General features: G+C 38.4%; 1 protein-coding gene across 1 annotated transcript in view; it reads left to right on the top strand.

Moving 5' to 3' along the window:
• PKHD1 (PKHD1 ciliary IPT domain containing fibrocystin/polyductin) overlaps positions 1-22,826 on the top strand; it is a 426,555-nt gene that overhangs the window by 367,517 nt on the left and 36,212 nt on the right. Inside the window, exon 60 of the mRNA XM_030870494.2 lies at positions 17,227-18,241. Coding sequence (XP_030726354.2) covers positions 17,227-18,241 — 1,015 coding nt within the window. The remainder of the gene's footprint in view (positions 1-17,226; positions 18,242-22,826) is intronic.

The following is a 22,826-nucleotide window of genomic DNA, read 5'->3' as shown; positions in this document are numbered from 1 at the left end:
CATATAAAGTCCATCTTTATGAAGGAGCATGAATCAGTTGTTCAAAAGGCTTTTCATCCTGCATCTTTACTGCCTTTCTGAATTCAGGAAAGTAAGATTTAGTTGGTGTCAGCCAAAGCTGCCATCCATCTGGGACAACACTTTCAATTTTAGTCAATTTATAATGATTCTTATCAGCCAGTGATTATAATTTTCAACTTTAGAGTAAATGATGGAATACATTTTGCCAGCCAGTGATTAGCACGGAAAGAATATTAGGAAAATATTTTTAGCTGCTTAAAAGGATGTGCATTGGTAGAACAGAATTTGGATAGAATTCTGGATGGTGGGTGGACTAGGGTTGAGATTCTGGTTCCATGAAATTCTGGTTCACATAAGTTCTGTTGAGCAAGATGTTTGCATAGCAGATGTAGTGGTATTTGTATTGAGAGTAAATTTTGTTGAAGACCCACCGTAGGTACACCCCTCATCCCAGCAGACTACTCATCTATCGCAACACTTTTTCTAATGACTCTTTGCATGGTCTCATTGCCTTTCCTAAGACTGTATTTTAGCAACTACTGCTACAGATGGGCACCAGCCTTTGGAGTGAAACCTTTTTGGCCATTTTGGCAAAGAAGTTGCTTTGGAAAATAGTGAGGTGAAGTTTGCACAGAGTACAGTGGAGCAACTGGCAAAGAAGCTTGGATTATAAGGTTAACCATGGACCTACAGGGTGAAGTCAACGCAGAGTAGGACCTCTGGATAGTGAGATGACAAAAGTGAAAAGTTTTAGAATCACTGGGAGACAAGAGTAAACATTTTCACATTTCAAAGGAGTAGTGGAAATTCTTCTTCTTTTATTTTTTTCTTTACCCCATTTCACAATATGAGAACAAGTATGCTCTCAATGAAATGAACAGTGGGAAAATTTAAAACAAATAAGAGGAAATACTTCTACACTTAGTGCATAATAAGTCCATAGACTTTTCAGCTGAGGAAGGTCAGGGAGTCAAATGTTGAAGAGGAACAGAAAAGAGAAGAAAATCTGGTTAATTTTATGACCAATAATAACATTGTAATTATGCCGTAAGATAAGAATAATGAGGTTGAAGCTTTGGGGCATAAAATGATTGTCTCAGAGGACAGGAACGAATTCTCCCACTCTTACCCCTAACAATGTGAATGACACCAAAGGATTGACCAGGTGCATTATGGGGTGTAATATTTTCCCAGGAGACAGCTCTTATTAACCTGGAAAACCATTCTTGAAAGACCAGTGGCTAGTTTTATCTGGAAAATCCTGTATTTTAGGGGAAATCAGCCTTGAATCCAAACAAAGAGAATTTTGTAGTTGGTGGAAGGATAAACTCCCCAATGACAGATACGGTCTAATTTTGCTTTTGACCCAGTGTGTGAATGTGTCTAAACATAATATTCATGTAACTAACTTAGAGTATCGTAATGGTTGGAAATTGGCCTTTGACACAGAGCAGGTCCAACGGAAAGCACATGAGCTATCCCTTAGGAATTAAAAATATGTTCTTGCCCTTTTGCCAAACTTTTTTGAAAGTTCAAACTAGCTGCCTGTAGCTTTTGACTTTCTTTCTTGGCGTGTAGGATGCTGCTGGAACTCTTGTATTCCAGACCTTAGTGAGGCTCTGAATCCTTAGCTGGCTTTAAGGGCTCCTGCATAAATTTTGAGCTGGCCACTGAGTGGAGATCACCTAGGAGGGCAGAACTCTTTTGTAGTCAATTCTCAGTGAACTTCTAAACAGGAAAGCCACTACTCTTATGAAATGAAGCCTCTTTAAAATGGTAGATATAGTCTAGGTCAGAGAGGCAGGGCCTTTGGCCTTTCCTCTTACTAATCCTTCTAAACCAACTGGAACCTTAACCTTGTTTGTTCTTTGCCTCTGTGTACCGATTCACTTTTAAAATTGACTTCATTTACTTAGGTATAAGATGAACATTGTGTAGGGCAGAGCAATTAACTCCAGTTAACAGATAACCCCCAAATCTCAACTGTTTAACGAAATGGAAAGTTTGTCTCTACTCACATGCCAGCCTGATGAAGGGTGGGTGGGTGGGACCCCTGGCAGCTGTGCATCTGGTAGTGACACTGGGATTGAGGCTGGCTAAGGTCTGGCTTTGCCATTTTAGAGTCCTTCAAGCCCAACTTCAGGTTTGTTTCCTTGTTTGGAAAATGGAAGCCATAAAAACATACCTCTGTGTTTGTCGTGCCGATTAAATAAAATGTGACATGTTGAATGACTCTCACAGGGCCTGGCGCATAGTACATGGTCAGGAAGTTTTGATGTTTCTTCCCTCTGTGTGTGTATCAGGCACAGATGTGAGTGTATGGGAAGGAGGGAGACACACCAAGAGGAAGTGGGGCTGATACCTGTACTCAAACTGCTCACGAGCTCACTGTCTCTAAAAGAGGAGGCACATTTGTTACTAGAAACGTGACTAAGTCAGTCCCATGGAGGCAAACACTGTGTCTCTCCTTTTATTGTCCACTATCATGTTCCCAAGGTCTAGATCCTATCAGGATAATGATAAAAGCTTAATAGCGTTAAATCAGTGCAATGAAGGAACTAGAAAATGAGATTCTTTTCCTGTTTTCTCTTTCCGTCACCCACCTGCCCCCAGAATTTACAAAAATCCAAGTTGATAAGGTAATGCTCAGGATGGCTATCGATTTCCTGATTCTATACCAGCCTTCATCCAAATTGAAGAGATTATCTCGAAGGATCCCTATATGCAAACCACAGTATGCAACTGCTTATAAAAGCTAACACATATATATGGAATCTAAAAAAAAAATGGTTCTCATGAACCTAGGGTCAGGACAGGAATAAAGACACAGACGTAGAGAATGGACTTGAGGATATGGGGAGGGGGAAGGGTAAGCTGGGACAAAGTGAGAGAGTGGCATGGACATATATACACTACCAAACGTAAAATAGATAGCTAGTGGGAAGCAGCCGCATAGCACAGGGAGATCAGCTCGGTGCTTTGCGACCAACTAGAAGGTTGGGATAGGGAGGGTGGGAGGGAGATATGGGGATATATGTACATGTATAGCTGATTCACTTTGTTATACAGCAGAAACTAACACACCATTGTAAAGCAATTATACTCCAATAAAGATGTTAAAAAAATCTTATATATGGTTTTGTATAACTAAAGTTTTGCTTAATCTGTTATCCTTTTCATGTTAAGCTTGTATATAGTGTTTGTTAGCATTTGTAGATCTTTTTTGAAGTACCTGTTTTCATAGCTCCAGCCACTACTTTGTCTCCCATTTTGTGTAAAGCCTTTGCTATAAATAAGCCATTCTGTCTGAATTTTTTTTTTTTCCAAGATAGGGTAAACAAGTGGAAGGGTAGAATTTAAAGGGAGATGAAAATTTCTGTTTTTTTTTAATTGAAGTAAAGTTGATTTACAATATTGTGTTAATTTCAGGTATGTGGTAAGGTGATTCGGTTATAGACCTATATATGTGTGTATATCTATATTATATTTTCTTCTGATTCTTTTCCATCAGAGGTTATTATAAGGTATTGAATATAGTTCCCTGTGCTATACAGTAAATCCTTGTTGTTTATCTATTGTATATATAGTAGTTTGCATGTGTTAATCCCAAACTCCTAATTTATCCCTCCCTTCCCTTCACCCCCACCACCCTTTGGTAACCATGAGTTTGTTTTCTGTGTCTGTGAGTCTGTTTCTGTTTTGTAAATAAGTTCACTTGCACTATTTTTCTGTCTGACTATTTGGTGCCACTTGTGCATCTCAGTAATCTAGCTATGTTTTGTTACTCAAAGTTGAATTCCAAAATGTCCTTAAAACACTTTCACCTTGCTGAATTGTGTTGCACCCGTTTTCAAAAGGAAACATTGAATTTAAGAGATGACTTGGAAGTTGCTTACCTGCAAGGCCCTGGTCTGTTGCCTTATTTGTAAGAATCCTAACAACTTATTTGTTCAAGTGACTGAACAGTGTCTGGTCAACCTGATCATGTTTCCCATCCACTCTCCCTCCTGGCTCCTATTTATTGCCCTCAGTGAGCAGATTGCTTGGGTGGCTGCCTCCTCTCTCAACCCGTTTTCCCCTGCCACGTTTCCTAGACATTAGCGCAGTTAACGTTTATGCCATCTCACTGTAGGTCAATATCCATGTATATTGTTTTGCATGCATGATAAGGAAACTGAGGTGCATAGTGATCCGTCTGTTGTCAAAGGTTACCAGGAATAGGAAGAAAATAACTTGGAATCGACATTTCACACCAGTGTCTCTCTCCATCTGATCACAGCACTTCTCTTGGCAAGATACCCCTTGGCTCCCCTTTCAGTGTCTGACACCAGGAACACAATGCTCTCAAGGTGTCTCCATCACTTCCTGCTTCCAAAGAGCAGCAGGCTGTCCACTCTACTTGTCCTTCTGTGAAGTTGAAAAGGACCATGTTTTCTGCCCCCCAAATGGACCTTTTCTTATTCTTCCAAAGGAGAAGATCTAGATATAGCAAAATGAGCAAGTTGGGCCATCTGTATGCATTTTTTCACCCATATTAAAACTCCTAAAGCCCAAATGCAAGAACTCATTCTAAAAGACACGAGCATTTCAGTTCTGGGCTTACGGAAATCTTTCCCCCCATTGACGTTAATAACCTTCTCTGTGCAGTATATTGAGGAAATTTTATGGCAAAGAAAGTAAATTTGCAGAGATCCAGGGGACTAGTTTTTCAAGGAGCTTTAACAGAGAAGATTGATTCTCAGGTATTGGAAGCAAATATCAGGATCAATTATGTAAAGAATATTTATGTTTAGAAAGTTCTAGGCCAAACGTTAACTGAGAATTCAAACATTTCATGTCCTCATCTTGTCTCCTGAGGAACAACAACAAAAGTCCTTTTATGCTCTTTGTTCGCTTCCCTAAAGCTGGATATATTATGTATGTTCAGAGAAAAGGATACATATGAGAAGAGCAAAGATGCTGTATCCATCAGGGTAGCCTAGATTAGGATGCCATAGCACACACTCTGCAAATCTCAGTACATCAAAAAAAACCCACCAAGGTTTATTTCTTGCTTACACTTCTTATTTGTCTCTGGTCGGCAGGGACCCAGTCTGAGAAATCAACCTTCCTCTTGTACTTTGCTGGTCACTGTCTTAGTGACAAACTTGGAACTCTTTAGAGCAGGAGTTGGCAAATATATTCTATAAAGGGCCAGATAGTAAATATTTTCAACTTCACAGGCCATAGAGTTTCCGTTACAATGACTCAAGTCTGCTACTGCAGTGCAAAATCAGAGGTTACTGTAGTTGACAGTGCATAAACAAATGAGTATGGGCTGTGTTCCAATAAAACTTTATTTACAACAATAGCCAGTGGGCTGGATTTGGCCTATGGCCTGTGGTTTGCCAGCTGTTTCACTTAAGTTGCATAGCCCCAAAGGGACACTTGGTACCTCTGCTCAATGACTAACGGCTAACTAATGATTCTACTCAACCACGAGAGGATGGGGAAGTACAAGCCTGTCACTTCCCGAGGTAAGCCCGGCCTTACATGTGTTCACACACATACCTGGAAAATGAAGAAGAATAGCTGAGCAGTTATTTTCACAGCTCCACAATGCTTGATTAAACCTACAGGTCTTTTAAGTTTCTCTGTCCCCTCAATTTTCTCCTTAACTCAGAAAATCAGACTACAAGGTGCAGTGTTCATTTGCTCCGTAACAGGAGGTGGAAGTGGCTGGGTAGTCAAAGAGGACGCTGCCCAGCTCTGTTTACGCAGCCCTGGGGGCCATGTACCTTCACCTTTGGGGATCCTAAAGTGAGTCAGGATATGCACCCTGGAAGCAGACCTTGGAAAGGGATTTGGAAGGAGCAAGAGAGGCATTGTATCAGATGACATTCCTCAACAGTGAAATTGCCTAGGGGACAAGTCATTTTCTCGCAGGCCAGTTTTTGAGAAGTTTCCTGATGTCGCAGTGCAGGCTGGTCACAGGGAGCAGTGACAGATGGGGTTTTCGGTTCATTTTACTATAGATGGAGTCTCACTTAAACCCATTGTACCACAGGATGATGTCACTTTGTGTATCTGGTTTTCTAGCAAAACCTACCTCCCTCCCCAAATCAAACCAACCCCACCTCGCCCCCTCCTGGTTCACCATTGTTTTATAAAGTCAAATGGTTCTGTGCCTTCCGTTGACTCACCTCTTTTAAGTTTTATTGGTACTTACTGCTCTAAGAGCAAAACTTAATGAGTGCCTTTATTTTTACACACTTCAACTCATTAATATATCTGACTTTTCTCCATAGGAAGAGTTTGACTAGATATAGAGAAATGTATATTCAAGTGGATCTGTCAGTTAAAACAGAGACACTAGGAATCTATTATACAGGTAGCAGGCTCTCTATACATGGAAATATCTGCTCATATTGATTATAATCCATACCTTCTAGAATTTTAGGGCATTTTTTGCATATTATCAGATAGCAAAACACTTCAGTAAGCCATTTTAATAATTACATTTCAAAAAGATAAAAAACAGAGAACAAAACATATACCTGAACTAGGATCCCTTAGTTGGTGATAGCCCTTAACCTTCATCCTCCTAATCAGTGATATTTCAGTTGAATATGAGAAGATTCTAAAGGCAAAGGTTTCTTGACCATGATAAAGAGGACCGCTTAAAAAGAGTGAGAATAACCTACATGTAAAAAAGTACTTTCAAGGTCCAGATGATATTTTTATTTAAAGCACTGTTGTACTATACCTTGAAATTAATTGTAATTTACTTGAAGGTGCTATGTTTTCAAATTTCATTTCTCAGATTAACTGCCAATATCAAGCTATTACAGAGAAAAGCTCTAGTGTTTCTAAAGAGACTATTGTCTAAGTTTCTTTGTTTGGAATAATAATAATGATAATAATACCACTGATTATGTCCCAGGCATTGTTCTGAACCTTTTAAAATACATTTAATCATCACAGCTGCCTTATGAGCTTGTTACCATTCCATTTTTCTTCCCACTTTGCAAAGGAGGAAACTGAGGGCACAGTGAAGTTGTTACTTGCCTAATATTACACAGAGAGTAAGTAGCAGAACCAAGATTTGAACCACCGCAGTTTGCACCAGAATCCATAAATAACCAGCAACTGTAGGAATAACCACTGTGCTCTGACATCTTTCACAGCTGGGACAATTGGATTAGAATTGAGATGCCAGTGAAGAAGCAGCAAAATTTAAGGACTTAAAAACAATCAACCCATGTCATGTAGGAAAATCTGTGCTGTTTTGGTGTTTATCTAAATTGACCACAGATTCACTGAATAGAGGCAGCTGCATTTTCCTGGGACTGTGGAGATACAGGGAAAATGCTAACCCCCTTTCTTTCAGCAACTGTCTGGTGTAGACATTTCTCTTTCTGGAATGAAGGGAATGTGAAAGAAAAGGAAGCACTCAGAGGCTTCAGTTTGCTGTCAACAGGTCATCAATGAGCTGGGTCATTATTGTCACTCTTCTCCCTCCCACCTGAAGTGTCCTTGGTTTGTCTGCCACAAGCCTCCTTGAAAACCCCCTGCTGTACTTGAGTTCCCATACATGACAGTCTTGCCTTGCAAAGCAGATTAATACAAAATATCAGCCAAAGGTTTGGTATTCCCAGCCCAGATCTTTATCGCAGAATAAAGGGCGGGAATTTATCTCTCATGAGTCATGGGCATTGAGAAGCTGGGAACATTTCACCGGCAGGAGGAGTTGGCAAAAATAGTCCCAGTGGATTTCAAGTTTATTTGACTAATTCTTTCACCACTTGTCAAATGAAACTACTTTTGTTTAGGTGACAAAACAAGCTGTTTCCTCTGCCATTTCTCCACTGAGCAGTATAGGCACTTGTGGCGAACACACATTACTGCTAACTGTTATGATGTTTGCTGTCAAATTCATTTATTTATACAACTGCTGGAAAGAGCCTGCGGCCCATAAGCAGCCATGAAAGATTTCAGAGTCGTGGTGTGGGGTCATGAGAGGGGAAAAAAAAGTCTCCACTGGTTATGAGAAAGGAACTGACACAGGAAACGGTCACATATGGTGCGGATTTATTGTGTCCGGGGTTTCCCATTCAAATCTCATTACAGCCACAGCTCAGAGCTGGGCATGGCATGGCTACATCCATTTCAGTTTTGGCATCCGACAGAATTACTGCTGTAGCTTCACGCCGAGGACTGGAGTGGGGATAAGTTTATCATTCTGGGGAGAGAGTGTGCCCGAATTGTATTTGTAAAGAAGGCTGTTGGCTGTCCCTTCCTTTAATATAGCCCATGGACATCACTTTGTTCAAAGCTGGCAGGCAAAGTTTGCTAGTAAAAATGAAATAGGAGGGTGGCGAGAAAAGGTGGAATGGGGTGGAGAGTATATGAAATCATATAAAGTAGTCCTCTACTTATATGAGTATTTAAGGGAAAAGTAAAGATTAGATGAAAGGGAAATCACCTTGGATTTTGCAGGTTTTAATTTATTTTTTGATTAGTGGAAAAAAAATAGGTGTCCTGCTTAGAGACACGTGTGTGCCCACATACCTATGTATGTGTGTATACATGTATTCCTTTCTGACCTGTATTTTCTAAAATCACAGAATTTTATGCCCACATTTTAGTGTTTTCTTCACCTGTAACTTGTCTCTTTCAAAATCCTTTATTGTGAATGCTTGCAACACTTATAGGTGCTGTTTTAGACTCCTACGAGGCAAATGTCATTAGTTGGAGATAAGGATAGTGCCAGAAAAAGCAAGAGGAGAGTGCAAAAAGTATTTTAAAAAATACTCCTTTTTAAATTATGGCGAATGTAACAGCTTGTATATATTAGCAAGTGTTTGTTCCTGACTCTGCACGTGCATCATCACATTTAATGCTGTTCATCAGCCTGTGGATTGGGAACTGCTCTCAACCACTTTTACAGATGAGTTACCTGAGTCAGAGAGAGGATACTTATGTAACCTGCCTGTGGTTTTGCAGCTGGAAGGTGGCAGAGCCAGGACGCAATGCAGGTTTCTCTAACAGGAAAACCTGATCTCTTGCCCCCAAAACTGGGCTTCCTGAACTTGGATTTACATTGGCTGTTTTCAGAGCAGTATTCACTGAATAAAAATCATAATTGAGACCATACCCGTAGATGTTTGCAGGTGAAATCATGATACAACAAAATAACAAAAATTGGGCTTCCCTGGTGGCTCAGTGGATAGGAGTCTGCCTGCCAATGCAGGGGACATGGGTTCGATCTCTGGTCCAGGAAGATCCCCCATGCCACAGAGCAGCTAGGCCCATGCGCCACAACTACTGAGCCTGTGCTCTAGAGCCCGAGTGCCACAACTACTGAAGCTCGCGTGCCTAGAGCCCGTGCTCCGCAACAAGAGAAGCCCCTGCTCGCCACAACTAGAGAAAGACTGCGTGCAGCAGTGAAGACCCAACACAGCCAAAAATAAAATAACAAAACTGCAAAAATATTTTCTATGAGACTTATTTCAAGCAAAATATAGACAATGACATTTCAACATAGTGAAATTATATAAAGTAGTCCTCTAGAATTAATTTGAATGGACTTTCATCACCAAAATTAAGATTTTTTTTTTTTAGTTTGAAAAAGGAGGAAGGAAAGATGGTTGATTCAGAAGAAAGGTCTATTTGATACATATCTGACCTTCTCCCTCATCTTCATTACCACTGCATTCAAAGTAGTTTCATCTCCTGATCAAAGTAACACTTTTTATAAAAGGGAACAAATATTTCAAAATATTCACCAAGAGAACTTAGTAAGGACAGAAGGACCTTTCACAGAAGGCCTTACAGGCATCCTTGCTTCATATAATGGTTGGTCTTATGTGGTTTTCCATTTTTCTCACATTAGTTTGAATATGTATTCCCACGGAAAATAGACTCAAGTTCAAGAACTTTGGTGAGATTGCTCAAAAATGGGCACAGATCCCAGAATCTGTAGCTCCTGAAGTCTGTTAGCCCATTACCCCTCTAGATGTGCATTCGTCATTAAGAGCCTTTCGCACCTCTGCAGTATCTTGTCATTTAGAGCTGTCTTCATGCTCAGACATCTCTCTTTTTATTAATTTTAATTTTTTTTAAATTGAAGTATAGTTGATTTACAATGTTGTGCTAATTTCTGCTGTACAGCAAAGTTATACACATATGTACATTCCTTTTTTATACTCTTTTCAATTATGGCTTATTTCTGTCCTCTCTTGACTCCTGAACGTGGGGAGTCACTTCGCCACGCCAACCACCAGCTGTTACAGTGTCTTCCTCACTGAGAATGATGCAAGGAGACTCAGCCCCTGAGTGCCACTGCCTAGCAATTTGTGAAAACCAACCTGGAAATGCCTTTATTTTGAAGCTCCACGACCCGAACTTGGAATACATTAAATTTTCCAATTCATTGAAATTTAAGTCTCTCAAATTACATTTTCTTATAATACTATCTGAGTGTATGGGTATATGTGCAAACATATATACCTCATCTCTTCTACAAGGACGAGAACTACCATATTATGGTCACTCGATATATTTTAAGACCAACAATTCTAGACTCCAAATTAGCAAGGTTGTGTTTTTTGTCATCTGTATGGAATCTGTTATGCACAAGAACATCACCCTCAATTTACCTTCACTTTACAAATATAACACATGCCCATTAGTTTTGAGGTTTTAAAAAATAGTTTTTAGCTTGAATTCCCCATTCGACAAGGTAGATAGTTTTTCTCTATTATTGCTAATATGACAAAATACATATTTTCTTTAATATTTCTTTGCAAGATTTCAGTTACTCCATTTGTACATTTAGGAACACAGATTTTGGAGTTTCATTCCTCATAGCCTGAAGGTCTATGACAACCTATATAAATGGGAATAAATTCAGCTTGTCTTCACTTTATTTGATCTGTGGCCATTTATAGTTGTTAAATTAGAAACAATGAGGTGTAAATGTTGTTTGACAGAAAAGAATTATAAATGATTTCATTTCTTGAAAATAAGAGAATGATTATATATTTTGTTTTTGTTAAAATCTGCTATACTTTTGTCAAAATCTGCTATCTGCTATTTTCAAACATATACATTTTTCTCTTTTGTTGAAATGGGGAAGATGGAAGGAATCCATGTGCCTTTGAGTCAAAACATTTATTTTTAAAATACTTCTTTCTTTCCTTCTGATCCATTTTTCTAAATAAAGGATAGAAATTTTTTCTTTTTCCTTTTCTTTTAATTTTTTTTCCTAGCAAAGACGACCCCTTTGGCATATTTTCTTTTCAAATGTGAAATGAAGTGGAAAATCCTCATTTCAAGACAGGAAGGACAAATATTGACACAAAGTTAATAATTGTTAGAACCCTGGAAGCAACCTGAGTGCACACACACTCACACACATTCACATACATACCCACCCACCTTTTCCTCTGCTTCCTCCTTTACCAGGAGTACCTAACGCTCCTCCTTTCTGGTTTCTAGGTCCATGGTTTCCAATCTAGGGAAAGGCAGACAGAGCATATTGTATGTCTAGGATATTTTAGGATGTTAAAGTACACATAGAAACAAGTGCACATATGCACACATGCACACACACATACAAACTGCTTCATCTAATTTCCCCCACTTAGAGAGGAGCTTCTGGACTTTATCACTGGTCTTGTCCATCTTGAATGAAAGAGCATAGGCCAAGCCAATACTCACCGGTCACTCAGCATTTATTAAGTCCTGTCCACTCTTGCCTTCTGGAGAGGAATGCCCTGGGGCGACTGGGTGGCTGCCCCTGACAGGCTGGGTCACTTTATCTATTCACATTGATTATGAAAGTCAGCTGTGGCCAGACCTTGGTGGGTTTTTTTTTTTTTTTTCACCCTTCTTCTCTCAGCCCCTCTTAACAAGCACCCCTGCCTGGATTTTCATGAGGAAATAATCAGATTAGGCCTTTCACGGTGAGTTCATATGGAGTTCTCTTTCTCCAGTGTGCTACTAACTGAATAAACGTGTTTAGTGGTAAATTGTAAATGACATTATGATTACCAAAGCCAGCATGGGTTTCATTTAAAAGTGATCAGAATTGCAGACCACAAAAATTGTGACTGGCAGATAAGGCCATTTGGAGAAATCAGAAAAGAAAAGACAAAAAAAAAGTGAGAAAGAGAATCATTACTGAAAACTACATCCTTCTCCAATGGAGAGAGGCAGGAGGAAGAGAAACCCAGGGAGGGAAGAGTTGGATCGCTATTTAGAAGGGAAGCCAGACTGTCCATGTGGGTGCTGCCAGCTGTGTCTGGGAGAGGGGACGTGACATGTGTTTGGGTGTGCGTAGCCCTCTCCTAAGGAGTTAATGTCAATTCTCTCCCACAATGAAGAACTGCACCCATGTAGCAGCTTTGGAATCCCAGGCATTGCTTTCCTGTGCTTGATTTTTGCCTCACATCAAAATTAAAATACTGGAATTGATTAACTCTGAAGGTGAAATAGGAAAATTGATGGTAAGATACCAATAAACCACTGTCTCTTAGTCATTGGTAAGTTTTGGAGAAATAAAAGTAAAGTTTCTTATTTATGAACACCAGGATTCCACATTTGGCTACAAAACTACATAATGTGACTCGCTGATAATCTTTAGTCTATTGCCTTTGTTAAATTAGTGGCTATACGGTTATACTTCAGGGAAAGTATGCTAAAATATTTAAAAGGCCAAATGGTAATAGAAAAGAAGCAAATGGACTCTTGCCAAATATGTGACTTGACAAATAACCAAAAACCTTTCCGTGAGTTCCTGTCAATAGACTGTGTTAAGAGAACTCCTGACTGTACAGCACCCTTCCCACAGGGTTAATCATCACAGCTGACCCCACATCTAAATACAATCCCCAAATGAAGTTATTTGGATTCCATTTTATTTTGCCAAGAGCACAGGTAGAAGTTAAAAAATATGTTTTTCTCTTCCTCCTCTTCCTCATGGCTGTTACTAAGTAATTGTGTGAATCATAATTGCTGTGAGTCAATTTTTCTATCTATAAACTATGGATAATTAAACTTGCTATTAGAAAGTTTTAGGTAAAGGAAGTTAGGGAAGGAGGAAGGAAGAGAGGGAGGGAGGAAAGAAAAAGGGAAGGAAGGAAGGATTACCAACCTTATAGCTTGAGGGTATCTTTGTAGTGAGGTCAAGTCTTCCTCTTGGCATTCTAATCCCTCTTTTATCGCATACCCCTTCCAGGTACCATTCCCATGAGTCTATGGACTTCCTGTCAGATATTTCTCTATCTGAAGCTCTCCCAAGCAACCATTATATATTATTTGCAACAACATGGGATGACCACCCTCTGGCCATCTAAGACCTGTTGAAGCAATAAGTCAGAGTCTCCCATTAACAAAACTGTGTGAAAGTTTTGTCTTATCAGGAGGACCCCTCTGATAGTTTCCATGCCACTGTTACAGAATATAAGGATACGGTGTGTTTTCCTTAGTATCCCTGCTGCCTCAGTCATTACAGCAAATCCACCAGCACATTCTATTTACTGTCTGCAGAAGACACATTGTTCTCCTGATTCATTCATAGGCTTATCCAACCTTTCACTCCCTTCCTCCATTTGTTTAATGAATGAATGAATCAGCCAAGAAAAAAATGCTTTGTCATAACAGAATGTTTTTGTGTGTGGACAGATCAATTATGTGATTCAAGAGCAGAAGATTCATATAAATATAATCAGCCATAATTTCAGTCTTATGGTTTCATGTGAAATAGTTGGATCTCTCACAGAACACTATCAAATATTAACATTAATTCAAGGGGCAATTCTCACAATGCCCTTCTGTAGTATACTCTGTTCTTGTGATGAGTTGGTTTAAATTGTATTCAAGCTATAGAATAATAATCTTATAACTAGACACCTGGAAATAATAGATAAAAGTTATTTGAAGAATAGGGGTTTTGAAAAGGACATTACATGTCAATCAACTAATACATATTAAGGAATTTCTACTGTGTTTGAGGTAGGATGTTGAACCCTATGGTAATTTAAATATGAGATATAGCCTTAGGCCTTGAGAAATAACACCTTAAGGACATTGGTTCCTAGTGTTTATGTAATTTATCAAGTACATATAGTTAGTTAGTAGCAGAGAATGATTGAGTATCATATCAACTAAGAGAATAAGTATTTTATTTAGGTACAGTTCCAAGAATTTAGCAATCTACAGAGGTCACTATGAAAGACCTTATAACTCCTGAATGAGAAGCAAGAAGAATAAAGTCAGAGATCCATAAAACTGGATGGAATGTGAACGATTCATCAATGGCATCAGCATGGCTGAAAAAAATGTGTAAAAAGGAGAGTGAGCAGTAGGTTTAGAAAAGAGGAACTAGTGTGATTTGAGGATAACCCACGAGGAAAGGCTACCTTACTATCTCCTTTGAAAATGATATACCTGTAGTAGCGAGTGATGTATCAGGGTCTCAAAGCAAAATGTCCACGGCTGTTAAGATCGTGCAGTTAATTAATTCCCTTCATACTGGTTCCATGCTTTGGAAGATAATTCTTGATTTCACATTAACGTTTCCATATTATATTACCACCGGGAAAAAACACACTGTGTATAGGTGACCATTTAAAAATATTTTATAATTAAATCTCTACTTAGATTAACAACTTCATATTTAATTTAATGAATTCAAGTGATTTAAGAGACATAGAGCAATTAGAATTTTCTGTTTTCTGTTTAAATATTTTATAATTAAATCTCTACTTAGATTAACAACTTCATATTTAATTTAATGAATTCAAGTGATTTAAGAGACATAGAGCAATTAGAATTTTAGAGCATAGTTTTCAAGGAATCTGCCTATTTCATCGAAGTTGTTGAACTTGTTGGCATAAAGTTTGTTTGTAAGAGTCTCTTAATCTTTGCCTGTAGGATCTGAAGTCGTAATCCTTCTTTCATCCCTGAAATTGGTGATGTGTCTTCTTCCTTTATATCTTGATCAGTCTAGCGAGGGGTTAATCAATTGGTTGACATTTTCCAAGAACCAAATTTTAGCTTTGTTCACTTTCTCTGTTTTTTCTTGTTTGTTTGTTTGTTGTCTGTTTCATTGACGTTTGCTGTTACATTTATCATTTCCTTTTTTTCTACTTACTCTTGGTTTACTTTGCTCTTTTTCTGAATTTGTAAGGGAGTACCTAAGGCATCACTTTTAGACAATTCTTCTTTTGTAATATAAGTATTTAACATAAGTTTCCTTCAAAGCAGTGTTTTTGCCACATCCCACAGTTTTGATATGCTAAAATTTCATTATCATTCCATTTGAAATATTTTACAGTTTTCCTTATAATTTTGACCCTTTTGTTGCTGTTATTTTTGAGGTTCAGGTGTCCTACTCCTGAAGTAGCATTTTGGTAATTAAGTTTATTGACACCATAGGCAGCTTTGGCACAGATCTTTTTTTCTTCTTTCAGCTTTCCTCAGTGCCCTATGACACTCTTTTTTTAAATTGAAGTATGGTTGATTTATAATGTTGTGTTAGTTTCTGATGTACAGCAAAGTGTTTGAGTTATACATATAGATTTTTTTTCATTATAGGTTATTACAAGATATTGAATATAGTTCCCTGTGCTATACAGTAGGACCTTGTTTTTTTAATCTATTTTATATATAGTAGTTTGTATCTGTGAATCCCAAACTCCTAATTTATCCTTCTCCCTCCCCTCTTCCCCTTTGGTCACCATAAGTTTGTTTTCTATGTCTGTTGAGTCTGCTTCTGTTTTGTAAATAAATTTATTTGTATCATATTTTAGATTCCACATATAAGTGATATGATATTTGACTTTCTCTGACTTACTTCACTTAGTATGATAATCTCTAGGTCCATCCATGTTGCTGCAAATGGCATTATTTCATTCTTTTTTATGGCTAAGTAGTATTCCATTGTATATATATATATACCACATGTTTATCCATTCATCTGTCGATGGACATTTAGGTTGCTTCCGTGTCTTGGCTATTGTGAATAGTGCTGCTATGAACATTGGGTGTATGTATCTTTTCAAATTATAGTTTTCTCTGGATATATGGCCAGGAGTGGGATTGCTGGATCATATGGTAAATCTATTTTCAGTTTTTTAAGGAACCTCCATACTGTTTCCATAGTGGCTGCACTAATTTACATTCCCACCAACAACATAGGAGGGTTCCCTTTTCTCCACACCCTCTCCAGCATTTATTGTTTGTGGACTTTTTAATGATGGCCATTCTGACCGGTGTGAGGTGATACCTCACTATACTTTTGCTTGGCACAGATTTCTTATCATATTACATGGAAGGAAGGATGCAGAAGGAGGCTAGATCATGCTCAAATGTAGTACATCCTACGTAGTAATAATTTGATTTTTTTTTGGTTCCAGTCCTTAGGCTACTTAGATGAACATGCACTAAGGAAAATTAAAATATGTAGAAAACAATACAAGACAATTTTGTGACTACTAATTTAAAGTCAAAGGAACTTTTTTTGGTTGGAAGGTAACATATACCTTTGAATTCAGAACAGGAAGTACTCTAGGTTCATAGACAGGAAGATTAGGAATAGTGGGAATAGTGAATAATGCTGTTTCTTTAAATGTTTTCATTAGCTGCAGTCATCCTCAACTTGGGCCTCTATTTAATGTCAACACTCCCCAAATTACTACTTTCCTCTTCTCCTCCTGTTGTATTTCTTTATTCTTCATGTTTAGAGAAAAAGTGTGAGGAAATTATATAGTCTGACATCCAAACTATTTCACAATCTGGTCACAATATACCTTTTCAATTTTAACGTACCTCCATAAAATCTCTGTTCCTGCCCCCTCAATCTACCTCTTTCCCATTGACTCAAATATTATTACCCTCTTCTCGCCTATCCTTTTTCCATTATGTAGACCTTAGTGATTATTCCTTTTTCTTAATTACTTTGTTTATTCAGCTCTTTTACCACTTAGCTATTATGCCCATTATTAACTTTAAATAGCATATTATGTAACATATAAATTTAAATTATATTAAAGAGCTGTATCTTTCCATATTTTGCCCAAGAATTTTTTGCATTCTCACACTTGAATATTCAATAAATGTTTCCTGAGGTTACTGATGATGGTGAGAGTGATGGATTGTAAATCATCTTTGAGAGATTGTGGTTCTTACGTCACTTGTTTATTTTCCTTTATTTTATAGGCACATTTAGAGAAGAGCAGAAATGCACATACCGATTGCTGATGCAAGGCTACATCTGCAAACAGACTGACCAAGTGATCTTAATTCTTGACAGTGCTGATGCCACTTGGGCAATGCAAAAGTTATATCCAGTTGTATCTGTGACTAGTGGTTTTGTTGACACCTTCAGTAGCGTAAATGCCAATACTCCCTGCTCCACTTCAGGGTCTGTATCTGCTTTCTATTCCATTTTACCCACCAAGGAAATCACCAAGGTCTGCTTTGTGGATCAGACTCCTCAAGTTTTGCGTTTTTTTCTATTGGGGAACAAAAGTACCTCCAAGCTCCTCTTGGCTGTATTCTACCATGAACTCCAGAGCCCGAATGTTTTCTTAGGGGAAAGATTCATTAAACCTACTCAAGTTCAATCAGCTTCCTCACTGCTGAATGGGTCTGTTGGCGCCAACTATTTCAGCATCATGGATAACCTCTTGTATGTTGTCCTACAAGGAGAGGAGCCCATTGAAATTCGCTCAGGTGTTTCCATTCATTTGGCCCTCACTGTGATGTTTTCAGTTCTAGAAAAAGGCTGGGAAATGATGACCCTTGAAAGACTAACTGACTTCTTGCAGGTTAGCCAAGACCAAATCAGATTTATTCATGAGATGCCTGGTAATGAAGCAACCTTAAAGGCCATGGCTGACCGTAGAGCAAAGAGAAAGCGCAATTGCCCAACTGTGACTTGTGCCAGTCATGATAGAGTTGGTCAGCGTAGACTTCTCATGATGGAAATGAGCTCATATAGAGTCCTACCGCCCACCACTATGGAAACTATCTCAAAAGTGATGGTCGTTGAAATTGGTGATCTGCCAGCAGTAAGGAACACTGGAGTAATTCCATCCTTATCAAGTAACAAATTACAGACTTTGGCTCACCAGGTTATCACTGCTCAGCAGACTGGAGTACTAGAGAATGTTCTGAATATGACTATTGGGGCCTTACTAGTGACTCAGTCAAAGGGAGTCATCGGCTATGGGTAAGTACTAATTATAATAACTTCTAAATGAGAGCTGATTTCTTGGAAGCGTATTGCAAATGTCAGCCTACTTACACTGAGTCACATAACCTGTCTGCTTTTTAAGATAAGGATAAAAATGTCAAGAGCCACTTATAGACTTAAATTCTCAATTTTAAAATTCTTTATTAAATCTGTAGTCTTCATGGTTATTCTATTTCCTGGGTAGATGTAGATGTTTTATTTTGGTACTTTAAAATGAAAAACATGGAGGAAGAGATTTTTCTAAGGCAACTTGTTTTCAATGTGCTTGTTCATTCATTTATCATGTAACGCATATTTAAGCAGTGGGCTAGATTCTCGGTTTGCTAAGGTGAAACAGATATGATCTTTGCCTTATGGGACAAAAACACTATCTATCACAATTCCATAGAGCTATGAGCTAAGACTTGAGTACTCAGGGTGTTGTTAATAATACTGCCTGTAGGGACTGGGGAAGAGACTTATATTTAGGAACATTTTGGAGGGATGCCCAGGAGTTCACTAAGCTAAAGCTGTGACCCTGATTGGGTTTTATTTAACCTAGGATTATAAAGCCCTGAAAGGATGTCAAATTGCATGAGGCAGAACATGATTGCTGCCAACTATGTTTATGGCACAGACCTGTGTAGGATCCATAATACCCTTTGTGCTATGCTCTTCGGACTCTACAAGCTTGTATTTTGAAGTTCTTTACCAGATCAATGTTTACTACACACTTCAGAAGTAAATTTAGCTGACTATTTCCCTGAGCTTAGTACATGAAGAAGTACATGAGGTACACAATAAGAGGAGGCAAGTGTAAATGACTCTCAATTTTTTTGTACATTGTATTACCCAAGAAATGAATTGTCCAGCCCAAGTTCATCTAAGACATCTGTCACAAGGTCAAGACTGTTAGAGTCCCAAGCTCTAATTTTTAGCAGATACGAAAGAACCAGAAATGATACTCCAAACTGAGAGACAATATGAAATTGCCATAATGCTTAGAAAACGTGTATAAACTAACCGTTTCACACATGCATGCTGCTTGGTTATAGAGGACTCAGGAGATTCAAACATGGATATTCCCTGCAAGCTTGTCATCACCACTGGAAAAATAAGCTCAAACCTATGCACGTTTTGAGTTGATATAGTTGATGTTGGGTCCCTGAAATAGGTAAAAATTATTTAGATTCTGAGCTATGTTACTCAGTGAAAGTTTAGAATGCTCATATTGTTTTAGATTATTCTCTTGCTGCTCTTTCACTGTATTTGTCGTAGTGCTAATAAATAAGCAACTAATATTTAATGGGTATTAATTACTTCTATACAACCATCTCCAGTGGATGTGGTATTCACTATAAAGTAAAAAGCAAAACAAAAAGACACACCTTCACATTTTAAGGAATATTCAACTAATACATTGATTGCCTTTTTATACGTAGAGCAACATATCCAAATGAAAGCTTTGCTAATGTTTATGTAGCATACTTTACCTGTCTTTGGTGTTCCTCTTCCTTACAGGACACTTGTATGTACGGAAGATATGGAAAGAAAACTCAAGCAATTTTTTTTCTGGATTCTGGTTGATGTGAAGGGCTTTGAGGATTGTTAGTTTAGAATTTAAAAATACTCCTAGTTGCATGAGCGCTCAGAATCTATTATATCTTGGATATTTTTACTAACCACTAAACCTTCACCATGTTATTGATGTAATTATGATATTATGCATGATAATATAAAAATCAGGAATCTGAGAAAAAATGGTGCTAATGTATCTTAGCTTACATTTAAATATATTTTCTTTCCTTTAGTCCAGTTTCATTTAGATTCCACCGAGTTCTCATGAGCATATTCTATGTATGTGTGACTAGAGAGAAATAGAGCCAGTTCATTGCTCAATTTGATTTAGATTTTACAGTACTGAGCTTTCTTAATAGGTCATCCTTCTAAAATGACTGATTTTTATATTATATAAAAAAAGACTCGATTGGGATTGACATGTATACACTGAAGTGTATAAAATGGATGACTAATAAGAAAAAAAATAAATTAAAAAAAAAACCCCAAACAACAACAACAACAAAAAAGACTCAGTGAGTATTTAGCTTTTAACTAGAAGGAGAGCAAAGTCAAAGAGTAGAAGCAATGGAGGTAAAGCAGAGGAAACCCAGGAAAGAGAGTGGACCCAGCACAAGTGTAGGTATGCACACATATGTGTGTGGGATATCATCCTATCGTGAGCTTCAGAGAAAAGAGCACCTTTATTGCCCACCATCTGTCATAGCCATCATGTTTTCATTTTTAACTCATGTATTTCTGACTTGATAAGAAACTGCTGAACATGTATCAACAGTTTCACATTAGTAGCTTTTTAAGTTTCCTCACTCTCTATAAGGAGCACCTTATCAAGCTGACTTGGAATAGAGAAGAAAACTCAGACAGACAATTGGTGACAGGTAGCATCAGTTTTCTGTTGGGATGTGTTATAGTCCCCATCTCTCTCAGTTTCTTTAGTATTTTAAGAGAGGTTTCCTAGATATGCAAAAAAAAAATCTTCTGAAGCTAACGAAAGGCTGCTTCTTAAGTATATCTGAATAACTCTCTGCAGAATGAGAAATGCCGTGTCCTAAGGGACTTAATGAGAACCAGCAAGCTTTCCCATGGTCCTAAGAATTGTACAGTATGGTAAACAACCCTGAAGCCTGGGGCAGATCCCAGGGCCAGCCCTGTTTCTTTCAACTTCGATCAGTGTCAACTCAGACTTCCATTGAACTCACTGGAGAGCCATTGACAAGCTAATGAATTGACCTTTAGACAGCAGAAATTAGTCTGAGGACATAGGCCTTTCAGTGGAAACATCTACAATGTTCTTTAAAGGTTCACTCTTGTTAATTTAATGGCGTTACATGCATTTCAACAAATTGAGGCCATATCAGACATTTACTTATCAAGGGGAGTACTACCTGCTTTCAAAAAGCTACCAACTTTCTGCTTTGTGGGGAGAACTGGAGTGCTATTTTTTTAATCAAATAATATACAACACATTGGCCTCTCCCAGTCTTTATCCTCCTCTAGAGGCATCTAGATTTAAGTGTCTTCTGCATGGCTAAGTCTGTTCCATGAACCTGTCTTCCGTCTTCCAAAACTTTGTTAACCTCTATTGTTGGTTGTTTTCTCCTCTCCTGCCTTCTTTATCCATGTTGATTTACACCATTTTTATTCATTTTTCTCCTTTTAAGTAATTTCGGTGGAGTAGAGGGAACAGAGATAAACATATGTTCAACCTCTGCTTTTTAAACTTGGGGTTCCCCACGAGGGTCTTATTTTATATTCTGCCTTTTATCTGGAATCCTGGCAGTAGAAATTTGATTTTTGCTCTTTTGAGTTTCTTTCCCTCCTGTCTTTTCTTCTTCTCCCTCTCTTTCTCCTGCTTCATAAAAACAACCCACCTCTAAATAATATTCTTTGTCATATAGTAAGCATAAATATATCTGTATCTTTCACGGAAGTTTAGCTATTGAAATGCTAAAGCTATTTGTGGTTGAGAATTTCTAAAATGACCACCCAAAAGTGTGCTGCCCTAATCCTGGGAACCTATGAATAGGATCAGATAGAATTTCTATGAAGACACTGTGTTATGTGGCACAGTAGACCTTAAGTTGGAGAGAATACCCAGGATTATCAAGGTGGCACAATTACACACAACAGCCCTTAAAAGAGGAGAGCTTTATCCTGCTGTGGCAGAAGAGGAAGGCAGAGAGATTCCAAGTATGAGAAGGAATTGAAGTGTCACTGCTTTTAGGATGAAATGCACCATATGAGAAAAAAATCAGATGCACTTTGTAAGTACAGAGTGGACCTTGGCTGACAGCCCACAGGGAAACAGGGACCTCCATTCCACAGCCACAAGGAAATGAATTCCACCAACAATTGGAATGAGTTTGGAAGTGGATTCTCCTGAGAGCCTCCACTTAAGCAGTGAACTCCCAGCCTAGCCTGTCTAAACTCTTGACCCACAACCTGAAGATCATAGATTTGTGATATTTTAAGCCACTGAGTGTGTGGAGTTTTGTTTCACAGCCGTAGAAAACTAATACGCTATCTCACATAAAACTCTTCGTTTCTGACGTTGCCATGAACCTTGGACCCTAAAAACAGTTATAGGGAACGTGAGCATGGCTCTGTGGCGGTATACACCTGTGTGTTTTTGCACCCTTCACATTAGTAGCTTTTTAAGTTTCCTCACTGTGTATAAGGCACACCCTATCAAGCTGACTTGGAATAGAGAAGAAAACTAGGAGAGACAATTGGTGACATGAGTCTTTTGGTGACATTCAGGCTCATTTAACATCTTCTCTTGTGCAATCTCTCCCTGCCCCTTGGGCACCTGCTTTCTAGGAAACAACTATTTGGAGTATGCAAGGACAGGGTCTTTCTGTCAACACTGAAGGATGCTCTTCTCAAGACTGGCAGAATATTCATCCGGGAAGGGATTCCCGTACTGCTAGCCTGTCTCTTTCCTCCCTCCTGGCAAAACCACAGCTTTGCCATTAAAGAGTGTTTTTGCACCATTTCTTTTTTT

The sequence above is a fragment of the Globicephala melas genome, chromosome 11 (genome assembly GCF_963455315.2).
Source record: "Globicephala melas chromosome 11, mGloMel1.2, whole genome shotgun sequence".
In the NCBI taxonomy this organism is placed as follows: domain Eukaryota; kingdom Metazoa; phylum Chordata; class Mammalia; order Artiodactyla; family Delphinidae; genus Globicephala; species Globicephala melas.
Note: the sequence above shows the minus strand (reverse complement) of the source record. Positions and strands in the feature narration are given on the sequence as shown.